The sequence below is a fragment of the Rhizomucor pusillus genome (genome assembly GCF_041956525.1).
Source record: "Rhizomucor pusillus strain CBS 183.67 unplaced genomic scaffold VTP01scaffold_3, whole genome shotgun sequence".
NCBI classification, from domain to species: Eukaryota; Fungi; Mucoromycota; class Mucoromycetes; order Mucorales; family Lichtheimiaceae; genus Rhizomucor; species Rhizomucor pusillus.
In genome coordinates, this window is record NW_027192145.1 from 281,061 (window position 1) to 294,432 (window position 13,372).

A 13,372-nucleotide genomic window follows, 5' to 3' on the forward strand; every position below is an offset into this window, starting at 1 on the left:
TGTTTGTACACTTTTCTCACTTGTTATTGGCGCACGCTTGGGGGAAAATTGGCCCACTTTTCAAATAAAGAATCGCGCATGACGAAAAAATGGCCAACCCACTTTTTTATTTGCACAGCACCCAATGCGCAAAACGCGCGAATCAACAACTTTATTCATTTGGCTTTCTACTGTACCGGAGGCCAATACAACCCAGAAGAGCCGTTAACACAGAATACCATTTATATAATTTCCATATTTAAGCATTTGCCAAAGAATTTCAGTGAATGCCGAATCCAGCCTCGGCAGTCTTTGGAAGTTACCGTCTTGGCAGCTTCTTAAATTCGTTGGGCCAAGTTTCAGTTACCTGTGAGAGGGGTCTTTCGCTCTTCAGCCTTGATCTTGGCCCAGCATTCCTTAATGGGGTTCAAGAATAGTGAGTAAGGCGGAAGAAACAGTGGTGTGTGGCCATGCTGCTCAATAGCATTACGGACTGCTTGAGTTTTGTGGATTGATGCATTATCCATGACAATGAACATATTGTGCATCCCGTGCTTGTTCAAGACAACCGCCATTTCTTCGATAAAAAGCAAAAAATGTGTCTTCGTCGTCCCATGTGACAGTCCAGGCTTCCTGTCAGACACAAGCTTGCATTTGTTCGAGCCAGTTGGTCGAGGAACTTGCGGAGAAGTGGGAGGCACAAGAGTTCCCCCAATTTCGACCAAACACGTTGCCAACGCGGATGATATTCATTCTTGGATTCATGCCACAGGTTGATCAAAACATCAAGTCAAAATTGCCAATCGTGTTGCCAAGCACCAAGGCCGGCGCGAGAATCGCGTACATTTTCTGGATCAATTGACTTGCAATAAGTAAAACAAAAGTATGTGACGAGTGATTGATTGCGATACACTGTGTGAAAGAAAAAGAGACACGTTGGCTGTACATGGGGCTGGCAAGGGGAAGAGGGTACGTGTTGAGTTAAAAAAAGGAGCATGAAAACGTTCAACTTTTCTGGCGCCACAAACTTCTTGTGCATGTCTTCCAAAATTAAGTTTAGTGGGCTGTCATCCCCCGTTTAAAAAGGGAAGAAATAATCGGCGGCAACAATTCGTTTTGTTTCTTTTTCATTATTCTTGACATTTGAAGCGGTTTACCAAAGAATCAATGACGGAAAACGAAAGTGATCAATGCACTCAAAGAATTGGAACAAGACCGCGTTTGTTATTTTTATTTTCTTTTAGCAAGTGCTAACCACGTGGGACAAGGAGCCACAGTTGCCCTTTTTTTAAGTGTGTGCTACACGGATACAAACAAAGCTTCGTTGTTATTCACCAAATCGTAAAACGCAGCTTCGTGTTCTGTCTTGGCTGCTGTCGATTACGCTTTCCAAAGCTGATATTGTTTCCTTGTACCGGGCAGAAATTGCACCAGGATCGTCGATTGTTTACAAAGGCGCCAAAATATATCGTTGACGCCGAGAAGTATCTTAATATTCTTCAATGTAACGAATGACGGAAGGTCGTCCAGTGGTTGCGGAAAACGAAGGTGTGCGATTTCGAACATGGTATAAATGCCAGGAGTGTTCAAATGAGAGACGCAGAATGTGATATTGAATCCTAGAACGTAAAGGAAGTAAAAATCTGGTTAAATATCCCTCCTTCCGTATAATTCTTTTTGCTTTACCATGAATCTGGAACGCGAGGGCGACATCTAATTTATTGCATTTTTGTTGAAGATGGCAAGGCGCAGGAGATCTTGACAAAGTAAGAACTTGCTGGCGTTCCCTTGACTCACTTTAACTTCACCGTGTTCCATTGACCCTGCATATTCAAGTTGTTTCATTCACTGATGACAGCATCTGGGCGCGGTTTACCGCCTTCCGTGGTCAACTTGTTTGTCCAACGTAAGTGCACAAGTTTGTCAGGGTCAGAAACAAGACAGGAGAGAACGGGATCAAAGTAGGTGCTCCACAGTTCACTTTCGCTGATGGTCGTGTTGTCTTTCAGAGCAGCCTTTGGTAACTTCTGAACTCTTGACCGACAAAAAAGGTCAGAAAAATCATTGTTGACGCCATTGTGAACACAAACACGATTTAACTTGCAAATTCATGATGGCACGCACGACATAGCTTGGACCATAATCCATATCAGCAGACATCATCATCAGATTAAGCATCACTTGCTGCCTTGTTGTTGTTGACATGCTGAGACTGATGATACATTTTGTGAGCGTCATGTAGTGGTGATCGTCAAAGTTGAGGTCGTAGTTCATTGTTTCTGAGCACAGAGATGCTGTCAATTGATCCATCAAACCTGCTGTAAAGACATTGGTCGCAATAGGACTATGTTGACTTTTGTTCAAGATCAAGATATGTGTCATTGCTGTTATTTCGTTGATGTATGATTCAAGTGGAAAGTGTTGTACGCTTTTGAATAAAACCGCGGACAATTGACTGATAATTCTTGAACAGACGTGTTATATTGTTGTCGTGAAAGAGCCATGAATTATCAATGTTATCGTTGGAATCAATAATGGCGCCATTGTTGGTGATAGTGGTGCCGTCGTTCAAGTCAAGTTCCGCGCTCGTATCTTCCTTGTTGTCGGTACTAACCCTTGTTGTTGCTTTGGCACTTGCACTCGTTGTTGCTTCGGCGCTGGCACTCGTTGTTGCGTGTAGAGCATGCAATCGTTCATCGGTAATAGCGCCAATAAACTCTGTACAAGCCGTGGTTGTTTTCAAATAAATTGCCAATTCTGCTCGCTCATTCCAAAAACGTTGATAATAAGCAGACGAAATCCACGTCTTGTATTCGGCGTTAACGCGTTGGTGCTGCTCGGTCTTAGTGCTGACATATTTGTTGAGGATATTGCTATACCTTTGTTGAGCGCGAGATCTGTCCAAGCAGCCAAACTTTTCAACGAACTTTTTGAATGTCAGGTTATCCAGGTTGTCCAGGCACCACCGTGCATCATCGGGAATGGTAATCTTCAACTTCTTGTTTTTTGGTGGCATCGTTTACAATAAGCAAGGAAAAAAGTAAGTTGGAGGGAGCGTAAAGAAAGATAAGAACGAAGAAGAAGAAAGAAACGAGGCAACCAGCCAATGACATTTGGGCACGCTGTTGCCCAAAAACTCACTCTCAATTGCTGCAGAATTTTCTCCCACCTTTTTTCGTTTATGTCTTCTGTTTAAAAAGTAATATGTTAATAAGAGAATGGTCTGGAAAATGTAGAGTTGCAGTGAGGCTTGCATGTCAATGAAGGTCTTGCTGAAACCTTTGGTAAGATTGGATACGAACGTCCCTGTTACTGGTGTATGAATCATTTGAATGCATGAAAGTAGTAGTCAATTGTGATGAACCTTCTTGATACTGCTCATATGAATCATACCCTTGATATGGACATAAGATGGCAGGTTTCCAGATTTCAGACCATCTCGTTCTTGTACATCTGGATACGCTGTGTTACTGACATTTTGTTTTGTACGGAGAATTGTACTGGATTTTTCCAGTCGCAATACTTAGTTTCCTTTGAGATGATTTGATGCGACGCCCATTGCACCCACCTTATACCACAATCCCACAGGACATGGTCTGGTGTATCAAGAAAATGGTTTACACGTACAGGCAAACAATAAATTTTGCATGCGAAAATTGTATTCGCGTGCAAATTATGTCACATCGCACGAGAATCTGTGAAAGATTGGCACACATCAAGTTTTTTTTTTTCGTATGTACCATGGGAGATACAATATGATGTTAATCAATCAAATAAAATTGGTGATTGGTCGAGAAAGAGATAGGGGAAGGGAAATTAATGAAAAAAGAACGCGCAAGGGTTGAAAATGCGAGGACATTTAGAAGGATCGTTGGGGAGAATTATTGCGACAAGCGAACTTTTCAAGAGTGTTTCGGTCATCGACTATGGACGACGCGGGTAGCATGTCCATCTCCAAAAAAACGAATGGCGTTTGGTCGATATAGATTCTATGGTATCTTCCTTCGTACGTGTAATTACTTTATCTCTCGAAGAGTTTACAAAAATTTCACTGCACAAAGGGAAAATGTACTCACCAAACCAAATTATTGGCCTCAGGGCCATTTCATTGGCCGAGCCAAAACGTGGATTTGCTCTCCCAATTTTTATATTTTCAAACGCACTGTACGGTACAATGTTACCATGGTGCGAATTCGTTCCTTAGAATATGGAGTCGGTTACCTCAACTTTTTTTTTTCCTGTTGCAACAAGCTCGTGGGCGGTACTTCGTCCCTGCTCGCTTTTGCTCCACCTCCGTGAAAAAAAAGTAAAAGTAAAAACGAAAAGAAAAGCGAAAAGCCTTTCTCCTGAATTTCCGAATTTGGTGCAACAAAAAGCGACTGCGACAAATCAGGAAAAATGAAAACAAAAAACCATGAATTAAAAATCTGTCATTGTTCTTGCATACTTTACTGTCCAAAAAAAAATCGTGGAAATATTTCATATTTCATTGTTTACTTGAGGTACATAACATGAAAAAAGACCATTATTATGTGAAGGGGTACTGACTGGCAGTGGATGTGAGGGGCTTGCTTTAATCGACACATCTATCCCCACACCCATTCCCCATCAAGCGTTACTCACGTCCAATTTTTTATTTTACATGTTACAAAATTCCTGGTTCCCGCCAATGGAATAGGAAAATCCGGGGTATCTGGGACTCTGAATAAAATAGTATGTTTATAGTTATTTTGACGAATTATTATAAATGTGCGCGATAATGAGGCCTTCTAACACTGTGAGTGAAGCGGCAAAGAGACTATCTAGAACACCTGAGTAAATCGAATGGAGGTAATCAGTTGAATCGGTCAATACGTTTTCTTGACTGAAAATTTGGGATATTCTTTCGCACTTGTCTGTGCTGCACAAATATATAACAATGTTGTCGTCGGGTTTGAAGGCCCTATCCATTACCCGGTTTGCATTGTAGAATGTTAGAGCGTCCAAATATAGGTGAGAATATAGAGAATAAAGCACAGCAACAATAGACCCAGTTGAGAATAGCAGCGGACTTGCATGATGATTCCTCTGTCATCAAAGACTTGAATTAAAAAAGCAAATACACCCAAATGAGCAACCAAAAATCCAGCAAACACGAGAAGCTTTTGCCTTCTTTCTGCAAACGAGATGTAGACAAACGAGTAAACTTCTTTTTCATTGCTGATTGTTCTTTGGGCTGCAGAAAGCTGAGCGTAGACCTTTCTTAATGCATTATCTCTCTCAATATTTTCCATGGTAGGCCATGTTGCATAAGATGTATCGCTGTTTACATCCAAATTACAGTAATCGTCCATCTCCAGGTTCGATGAGTGGTTCGATGACTCGTCCGATGGATAGTTCAGTACATTCCCATTGATGGCTGAGACGATCAACACGTTGGCTGCTTGCATCCTCGACTGACGTATGATGTTGTCTTTAGTGCAGAACACAAATAGTGCAGCATTTAGACCGAAAGTGTATAGCATATGGCTAACTTGCATGGAGAAGGGAGAAATAACTTGTTTTCCAAACAGTCGCATGTCGTCTGATATTTGCAAGTTTTTCCTGATCATAATCTTCAATTCTTTCGATATCGTTCGACAGGAAGGCAAAAAATAAAGAGGAAGAAAGCATCAAGTCCAAGGTAATCGGATGCCAATATATGTAATACGCAAGCAACGAAGACATAACGTACGACTATAGTGCATCCTGAATTAAATGGCGGTCTTGAGAAAAAAAAAATGCGTATGTCACTTGCCAAATTTAACGGATGCCACAGAACGAATTGGCGGTTTCTGGTCTTTTGATTGGCGCTTTTCGCTGGTTTCCTTTGGTGTTGTGATTCAAGCAAATTGGCGTTATTTTATTTCAAAGATATTCGACCTTTTCCAGACACAAAGAAAAAAAAAAAAGAGAGATACATAATGCTTAATCCAACCGTTCAAATCTTAGTGAAAAACCAATGAAGCAGACTCAACTATTCGTTGTGTAATGGTTTCATCTTGAAGAAGTCGTTCTCTTCGACAGCCAGCCTTGATTTTTGCCCAGCATTCCTTGATTGGATTCAAAAAAGGCGAACAAGAGAGCAAGTAAACACACTGTTTTTGCTGCCTATTTTGCTGCCTATTTTGCTGCATGTGGAACTTGCCTCATACATTACCTAAAGCCAGTAAACACATGTCTGACATGTGCAAGGAAATAATACAGTAAAATCAGGACAATCGCAGTCGGTTCATTTTGTGACGCAAGTGAACACTTCTCACATTGTTTTTAAGGAATCAAATATTGGTTGAAAGAAAAAAGAATCGCCTTTCTCAATCAAAAATAATTTTTTCTTCCTCGTGATCACCCTTCCATTAGTAAGTAGTGATAAATACACATGGACTTGGACACAATGCAGCTGGATTACGCTTTTCCTAAAATAGGCTTTTGAAAAGATGGTGCGGGTACCTCCACCGCCACAGAACTCAAACTTTACTTGATAAGGGTAGGTGTGTTTTACGTGTGTGCATTGACAGTCTTTGTCCTTTGAGTTTATGTACGTGATGCCTTTTGACATTGCCTTGCTTCTGGTGTGGGAAACAAGGGCGGCAAAGATGAAGCAAAATATGCGTGTCTTACGCAAAATGCGTTGCACTATACAGTACTGTACAGTATCACCACTTGAGATCTGCGTTTTGATTGCTATGTGACTCATAAGGTAAAACGAACAAAAATTCTAAGAGGCATGGATCAAATCTAAGCCATTGATCAAAAAGTGTGGTGTCACAAATGAGTTGTTTGCCTTTTTGCATAGTATGATAAATCATACCCCAAATCGATTACACAATTCAGGATCCAACAATAATCCATCAGACAAACATAACCTGCTCTGTCAATCTGCCGACATATCATACTTTTCTCGTACAGTAAATGTCAAGCCTTAGGCACAGGAGACACCACCATCTGGGACTTTACTCCATGGTGTCGTTTCGAGGAAGAATACACTATTCTTCTGCCCCAAGGCCATCTTTTTCACGTTATCATACAAGAATAAGATGGAGATTTTGTGCTTGCGTATTTTATTGTGTATGGTTGTAAACGTAGACGACGGTAAGAGCTTTAGCCATGATCATGGATAGAGCAAATAAAATGTCTAATACAAGGGAAATGTAACCTTTGTCTTCACCAAGTATATGCATTTGTTCTCCATCTTCAACAGAGACGTCAAAGTGGTCTACAGCAAAAATGGAATGGTGAAATTTAACATCGGGGGGGGGGAAACATGTTGACCCGACGTTCAATATTCTCTATATCCAGGGCACTTTTTTTGATTCTAAGAATCGCAGCTAAATCTAGCAGATAGGAAAGCACATAGGAAAGCACATAAAGCATAAAGCACAGCAACAATAATCCAAGCTGGAAATAACAGCAAATCTTCATGATTACCCCTCGATTGTCAAACACTTGAAACAAAAAGGCAAAGACGGTAAGATGTGCAATGATATAGCCAGCAAATTGCAATAACGCCTGCCTTCTGCTCACAGACAGCTTGATCACATAGTAGATGCCTGTCCAAGCAGGACCAGAGGTTGGCATGTTTTGCTCCACATAGACTTCATATCTTGTAGTAATCAATGGATTCAATTTCTCGATGGTCCCTTCAGACTAGATGTTGCTGTGAACCAAAAATTTTGGTATAGTCACTGTTTTGCGAAAGTAGATCTTGATATGTTCGATTCGCTTGTGTAGAAAATAAAGGATGATGCTGAAATAGACGGCTGCTTGCTGTGAGTTCGCTGAAGAAAAACAAAAGAAAAAAAAAAAAGGGACAAAAGAGAAATTCTGCGAGAATCTGACGTAGCTCTTTATTGATGCGAACTCATAGAGCTTTATATATGTTATGTTCATCTAAATTAAAGTTTAAGAGAGAGTTGCTAAAAGACTTCGTTATTGTTACGCGCAGATCCATAATAGGTGTAATGCCGCACTTGGAAGTTTCTCTTTATTCCAAGTCGGCAATTCTTCCGTTCGTGATGTCAGTCTTAAGCAAACTGGGAAGAAACGTGAGCACTGGCGCCAAATTTATCAAGCAAGATGCGCTGAGAAAATTTCATAAAACCACCAATTCCTTCTGTGCCACCCGCCAAATTTGGCAAGCAAATCCGCACTTTTTTCCTTAAAGCCGCCATTTATCTGAGGATGCATTGTAGCAATATTTGCGTTGTGTAAGGGTACACCATTCTGAAATTTTTTTTTCTGTGGCGTCCCTTTTGTCGCATAAAAACAGCCAAAAACAGATGGGAGAATGCATTGAATGTTTGAGCACGCTACTTGAAACATGATCGCCAAGCAATTTCAACTGTTGACTTTGATACAACAAGATATTTTGAAATGAATCTATTGATACGTATCCGCAAACTCTTGGATCCGTTACACGGTGATCTGTTGCACAAAATACCAGATATTATTTTTGTTTCATGCAAACTTTATCAGGGAATGCGCCAAGCAAATCCTGATTTGTAAGCCAAATCTATTGTTGGGAATCAAGCAAAAATGATTTGTTTTTGATGCGCCAACTGTTACACTGGGCATGCGCAAATAAATTTCCAAGCATGCGACATGCATTTTTAAAACAGCGACGTTAATTTTCATTGGTCAGCGACATTGATTTTCATTCGCTACGACATTACTTTTTGAATATACTGTATGTCATACTTTATTGGTGCCAAAAGCAGTATTGTACTCATACTGCTGAATTCAAGTATTATCTTCATTGATCAAGCGTCATATTTAAGATATTCGTTTTCTTCAAAAGCTTTTGGTCCAAATTTTGTATACAGTATGCTCGAGCAAATACGTATGGTCAATGAGCAAATCCGAAAAGCCGTAGGCTCCCAGAGACGGGAGATAAAGGCCTTGATCTGACACGTTATAATTTCTGGTCCACTGGATCCAAAGGCGTTGCGTTGCCGCTGGGGAACCCGAACTAAGCGTAATTAGAAAGGATCTGGCAAGCTTATAAGTATCTTATGTAATTTGCATATTAACGGTCGATAGTTGTCCTCCGAGAAAGACGGCTTTCAAAAGAGATTGGGCGCGAGGTTGTAATATACTTATAGAAACGGAGAGACAAGGTTTGCGCTTTGGAAAGGATCAAATTATCGACATGGCTCTATTATATTTTGGACAGATGCAATGATAACTAGGCAAATAAAACATTTTTTCAAACGACTCCTTTCCGCACCTACTTGTAGCACACATGGGTATATTGTTAGGATCCTGAAACAATGCCTCGCAAGAACTTTCGACTTCACCTTCTCACTCCATTACGTAAACATCCCCACATACGTGATTTATTTATCGACTGGATGGCATATGCGCAACAAGAGAGCAAAGAAACGCAATATGTTTGACGTCCTATTCTTTGTATTCTTCATTTTCCTCCTGGCTTTAAATAATCTGATTTGGTAGCTTGATATGGAGCATATATATATATATTGTCAGTTAGCATTTCTGTAGCGCAATCTTTCCTCAAAATAAAGTACATCGTGTTCAGACTGCGTACGCCCCGCTGATCCCTGTTCATGTTCATGCATTAACGAGCACCAATAGACAGTTTGACTTGGAGGGTCATACCTTATAATAATGTGTCTACCGAGCAATCTGATGTTGGCCACCAGTCATGCATAAAAAGTATCACAGGAGTCGCTTCGTCTGAATTCTCTGAGTCCTTTGCCTGCATACAGTTTGAAAAGAAATATTCACATATATGTACCATTGACCGAATAACTGCTGATCGCTTCTGTTCACTGGACCCATGGCTTTGCTAGTTTCGATACTCTTCAAGGTGCGACCCTATTGTTTTACGCCCTCATTTGCGTAAATACTCGTTTCTAGATAATGTCGATGCCCTTGGTCAACGTAGTTACACTAATACTTAGATTCCCTCCACTCTTGTTTGGCCATATCTTTTGCGGATTGTTTGTACACCGGGTTCTGTGTCATGCTCCTCCTTTGTCGCTCACTTAAAATCGCAGCGCTCTAATCCCAAGCCCCCGACTTTTTCAAGATCAATTCATAATATGCTGCTAATATCTTCGCAATTGTTTGCGTTACGCACTTGCAAGGATCTGACAGATACCCCTTTTGTACGTGGAGAATGGGCATGGTCATTGTACTGCGTTCACCTGCTGCTAAGATGTTGCCTCATATCAAAGCAATCATCTGCCTTTCAAGGTACGAAAGCAATGTTCGCTTCGATATCTGGTATATTACACCAGAAGTGGATCTCGCTGTAGCGAACAATGTTCTACTACAGCTTTTATGCGCGACAGCGCGCTCTGATGTGTGTGTGTGTGTATCGTATATATACAAATGGTGCCACAGCAGCGGAGCCGAACACCAGCTTGCCTTCATCAAACTATCTTATGGCACAGTACTCGGTCTCACCACGCGCATATGCACTCGCGCTTTTACACGCTGCCAAGTATCCAGATGCCCAAGTATGTGGACTGCTGCTTGGGTCATTAGACAAAGACGGCGAAGTCAATGTAACTACCGGTTTGCCATTGTTCCATCACTGGGCGTCTCTGACGCCTATGCTTGAAGTAGCATTGACACAGGCAAGTAAACATACAACGTTTCTCAGTTGACAAGGATCTGTCAGCCCTAACGGTCGAACATAAAAGGCTGAGCAGTTCGCTGCGAAACGAAATGAAAAGATCGTAGGCTGGTACCAGGCGAATGCTGACTTGAAGGATACCTCTTTACACGAAAGCGCAGTTCGCATCGCTAATACTATACGTCAAAACGCAGGCAATTGCATCATCTTTATCGTAAGTACTCAAGTGGCCTTATTTTTTATACTGTTGTCAGCTGGAAGCTAATGAATATGTGCATTGGTGGCAACAGGTCAATAATGAGAAGCTGAGCGACATGGAAAACGTCAAGGATGGCAGCGCTATTGTTGCATACAGCCATTCTGAAAACCAGTGGCGCGCAGTCAAACAAGCTTTTGCGGAGGATAGTACGGTATCGCTTACCTATGAAGAAACGTATGCCAAAGTACGAGGAATGCTTAGTTCTGCAGCGTACAATCGGCTCATCGATTTCGACGAACATCTCGAGGACATTACTCAAGATTGGCTAGCTTACGCCACTGAAGCAGCATGGCAGACCTTCTAACTACTAGCACCATCGCCATCTGTTTCAAAAAAATGATTCTCACGTTCTTCGTTTTTATCTGTCCTTTTGTACCCAATATTTAAAGGAACTTCTTCTCGTTGCGCTCTACTCGTAATTTCCAGTAAAGATACAATGCACATCCGATGGCAGCTTGCACACCAAAAGCATAAAGGATGTACTTGAAAAGTGTTGACATTGTTCCCTTCGTCTCTGCCGAGTCCTTGGTCATCTCGTTGATTCTCTTCTGCTGCACAGACATTCGTTGCTAACAGAAGAGGCCGCTGTGAGAGATACCCGTAAAATAGCAGGTGTTCTATACTTACATCCAGGGAATTCATTGATTTGTCAAGACGCTGCAACGTTTCATGCACTTGCTGGATCTTTCGGTCTTGCTCGTTCAAATGCCGTTCCACCTGGGAAGCTATCTGCGATGCGAGAGACCGTGCCTCCTTCTTCAGCACTTCCTCGATAGCACCCCTGCAACAACGAATTCTTTAGATTCAGTATATTTTCGTATTAAATTACAATTTTTAATACTTGCATCGATGGCGTTTCAGCTGCTTCATTTTTGCTTGCTGCAATTCTGGTCTCTTGTTTGTAATCTCCTTTCAAAAGTGAGTCTACTGTTGGTGCACCCATGGCTTCAATTTGCATTTGCATCATATGTAGGTCTTCTAATATACGTCTCTGGGTATCAAATACAGAAGCCTACAAAGCATTAGAGCAAATTGCATAAGTGTAAAGGCAATATTGAGTTCATACCAAGGTGGCGATGCCTTCATCAATAGCTTCTTCACCCTTTTCGGCTTCTCGAAGTTTTCTGACTTGGAACTCGGCCTCTTCAATGTTCTAAGAAGTAGTATGTCACTATGCTTGCTCGGCCGAATGCATCAAGGCTCTTTTGACTCACTCGCTTTTGTTCGTCTGTAAGCTCTCTAAATTCTTGTCCTTGTTTTATCTTCTCTTCCTCAAATGGCCGTTTCATATGCTATATGTGACAATTTTTGAGAAACGATACCACGAGGGAAGTACGGTTATAAGGTTTCTACCTGAACCTTTGGGGGTGGATTCATCTGCCAAGTTTCAAACGATATAACATCGTGGTCGTCTATCCAAAATTTGCTGTTTGTTAATGCCTTTTTTCCAGGAAAGGGGCTTTATACGAAGTATATCGTACCCGCAGGATTATGTGTCGCAGCCTGTCATTTAAATCAGGATGAATTGTTAAGTGAAAAATAAGGAATGTCTAAATATTCTCCTTTCTCTTGCAACTTACCGATATACCAAAATAATATCCCTTTGGCAGACTAATACCTGCCTTCTGTATGCAAGTACGATAATCTTTGCCGTCTCCCGAGGTATCCAGTAATATCTATTTAATTATCCCGTTAATTACGGCGTGCTCCGATTGGAAAACGTGTTCAAAAAACATACGGTCAAAGTATTTGCAGTGTATTTGACAAGAAGATGTACCAGATTATTGCCCGTGTTGCGATAATTGATCGTGCATGATCCAATTATGTAACCCGTTGGGTCCGTCCGCGATGCAAAAGCAAGTGATCCGTCGTTCAGAATCGCCAGTGTTGTTGGTGTATGAGTCTATATAATAAGCAGGTCAACTAAAGTACTTATACCTATATGAAATCCTCATTTTCTTACCTTTGGGTTTGCAGAGTCTAGCCATAAGCCAAGGCCATCCCATTGATCGCGAGCTCCAAATATAGGGCCATCAGGCATAGGTTCTTTTGTATACCAGAACGCCATTCCTCGTCCGCCATGCATATGACTACCAGATACTTTGAACGCCATATGTATCTGCCATTCATCGTAGGGGTTGGGTCTATCCGACCAGATCCATCCGCGTGTGTTAGGTACCGATGGTGTGAGACGTATCAGTTCCTCCGAGGCTATCACATCTATTTCATAGCCATTGGATTTGAAATCGGCGCGTACACTTTATATTAGAATGCACCGTACCTCCTCCAATCGTCCAGAACGGTATGCTTCCATTGTAAAAGTAAGGCTTCTTGAATGACAGCTTGTAGTCAAGTTTCAAATCGGGAGCAGAGTAAGTTTTTGCGCTTGTTTCTGGCTGCTCCTGAGACGATGAACCCCAGAACCCCGCATCAGCCGGATTCACGACCAAGAACAGCAGGGGGATTGCTGTGGCAATAGTAGGAAGCTTCATTCGCGTTGGAAGAAAGGAAAA

General features: G+C 41.5%; 7 protein-coding genes across 7 annotated transcripts; 1 reads left to right on the forward strand and 6 right to left on the reverse strand.

The window, feature by feature from the left end:
- Window positions 1–221: 221 nt before the first annotated feature.
- On the reverse strand, window positions 222–554 carry VTP01DRAFT_6293 (uncharacterized protein; the record flags this gene model as incomplete). The annotated part of the gene is made up of 2 exons (XM_069385178.1): window positions 222–289; window positions 347–554. The coding sequence occupies 2 exons, from the start codon at window positions 552–554 to the stop codon at window positions 222–224; spliced, it is 276 nt and encodes a 91-aa protein (XP_069242666.1).
- A 1,266-nt stretch (window positions 555–1,820) lies between these two features.
- VTP01DRAFT_6294 (uncharacterized protein) lies at window positions 1,821–2,361 on the reverse strand (the record flags this gene model as incomplete). Its single annotated transcript, XM_069385179.1, has 2 exons — window positions 1,821–2,006; window positions 2,080–2,361. The coding sequence occupies 2 exons, from the start codon at window positions 2,359–2,361 to the stop codon at window positions 1,821–1,823; spliced, it is 468 nt and encodes a 155-aa protein (XP_069242667.1).
- Window positions 2,362–2,386: 25 nt separating this feature from the next.
- Window positions 2,387–2,995, reverse strand: VTP01DRAFT_6295 (uncharacterized protein; the record flags this gene model as incomplete). The annotated part of the gene is made up of 1 exon (XM_069385180.1): window positions 2,387–2,995. The coding sequence occupies one exon, from the start codon at window positions 2,993–2,995 to the stop codon at window positions 2,387–2,389; it is 609 nt and encodes a 202-aa protein (XP_069242668.1).
- A 1,957-nt stretch (window positions 2,996–4,952) lies between these two features.
- Window positions 4,953–5,498, reverse strand: VTP01DRAFT_6296 (uncharacterized protein; the record flags this gene model as incomplete). The annotated part of the gene is made up of 1 exon (XM_069385181.1): window positions 4,953–5,498. The coding sequence occupies one exon, from the start codon at window positions 5,496–5,498 to the stop codon at window positions 4,953–4,955; it is 546 nt and encodes a 181-aa protein (XP_069242669.1).
- Window positions 5,499–7,058: 1,560 nt separating this feature from the next.
- Window positions 7,059–7,575, reverse strand: VTP01DRAFT_6297 (uncharacterized protein; the record flags this gene model as incomplete). The annotated part of the gene is made up of 2 exons (XM_069385182.1): window positions 7,059–7,213; window positions 7,275–7,575. 2 exons carry the CDS (start codon window positions 7,573–7,575, stop codon window positions 7,059–7,061), a joined length of 456 nt encoding a protein of 151 aa, XP_069242670.1.
- Window positions 7,576–10,406: 2,831 nt separating this feature from the next.
- VTP01DRAFT_6298 (uncharacterized protein) lies at window positions 10,407–11,163 on the forward strand (the record flags this gene model as incomplete). Its single annotated transcript, XM_069385183.1, has 3 exons — window positions 10,407–10,601; window positions 10,668–10,814; window positions 10,891–11,163. The coding sequence occupies 3 exons, from the start codon at window positions 10,407–10,409 to the stop codon at window positions 11,161–11,163; spliced, it is 615 nt and encodes a 204-aa protein (XP_069242671.1).
- Window positions 11,164–11,242: 79 nt separating this feature from the next.
- VTP01DRAFT_6299 (uncharacterized protein) lies at window positions 11,243–13,351 on the reverse strand (the record flags this gene model as incomplete). Its single annotated transcript, XM_069385184.1, has 11 exons — window positions 11,243–11,428; window positions 11,487–11,640; window positions 11,705–11,871; window positions 11,926–12,012; window positions 12,074–12,151; window positions 12,213–12,271; window positions 12,341–12,362; window positions 12,440–12,535; window positions 12,598–12,762; window positions 12,823–13,079; window positions 13,141–13,351. The coding sequence occupies 11 exons, from the start codon at window positions 13,349–13,351 to the stop codon at window positions 11,243–11,245; spliced, it is 1,482 nt and encodes a 493-aa protein (XP_069242672.1).
- Between the last annotated feature and the right edge of the window lie 21 nt (window positions 13,352–13,372).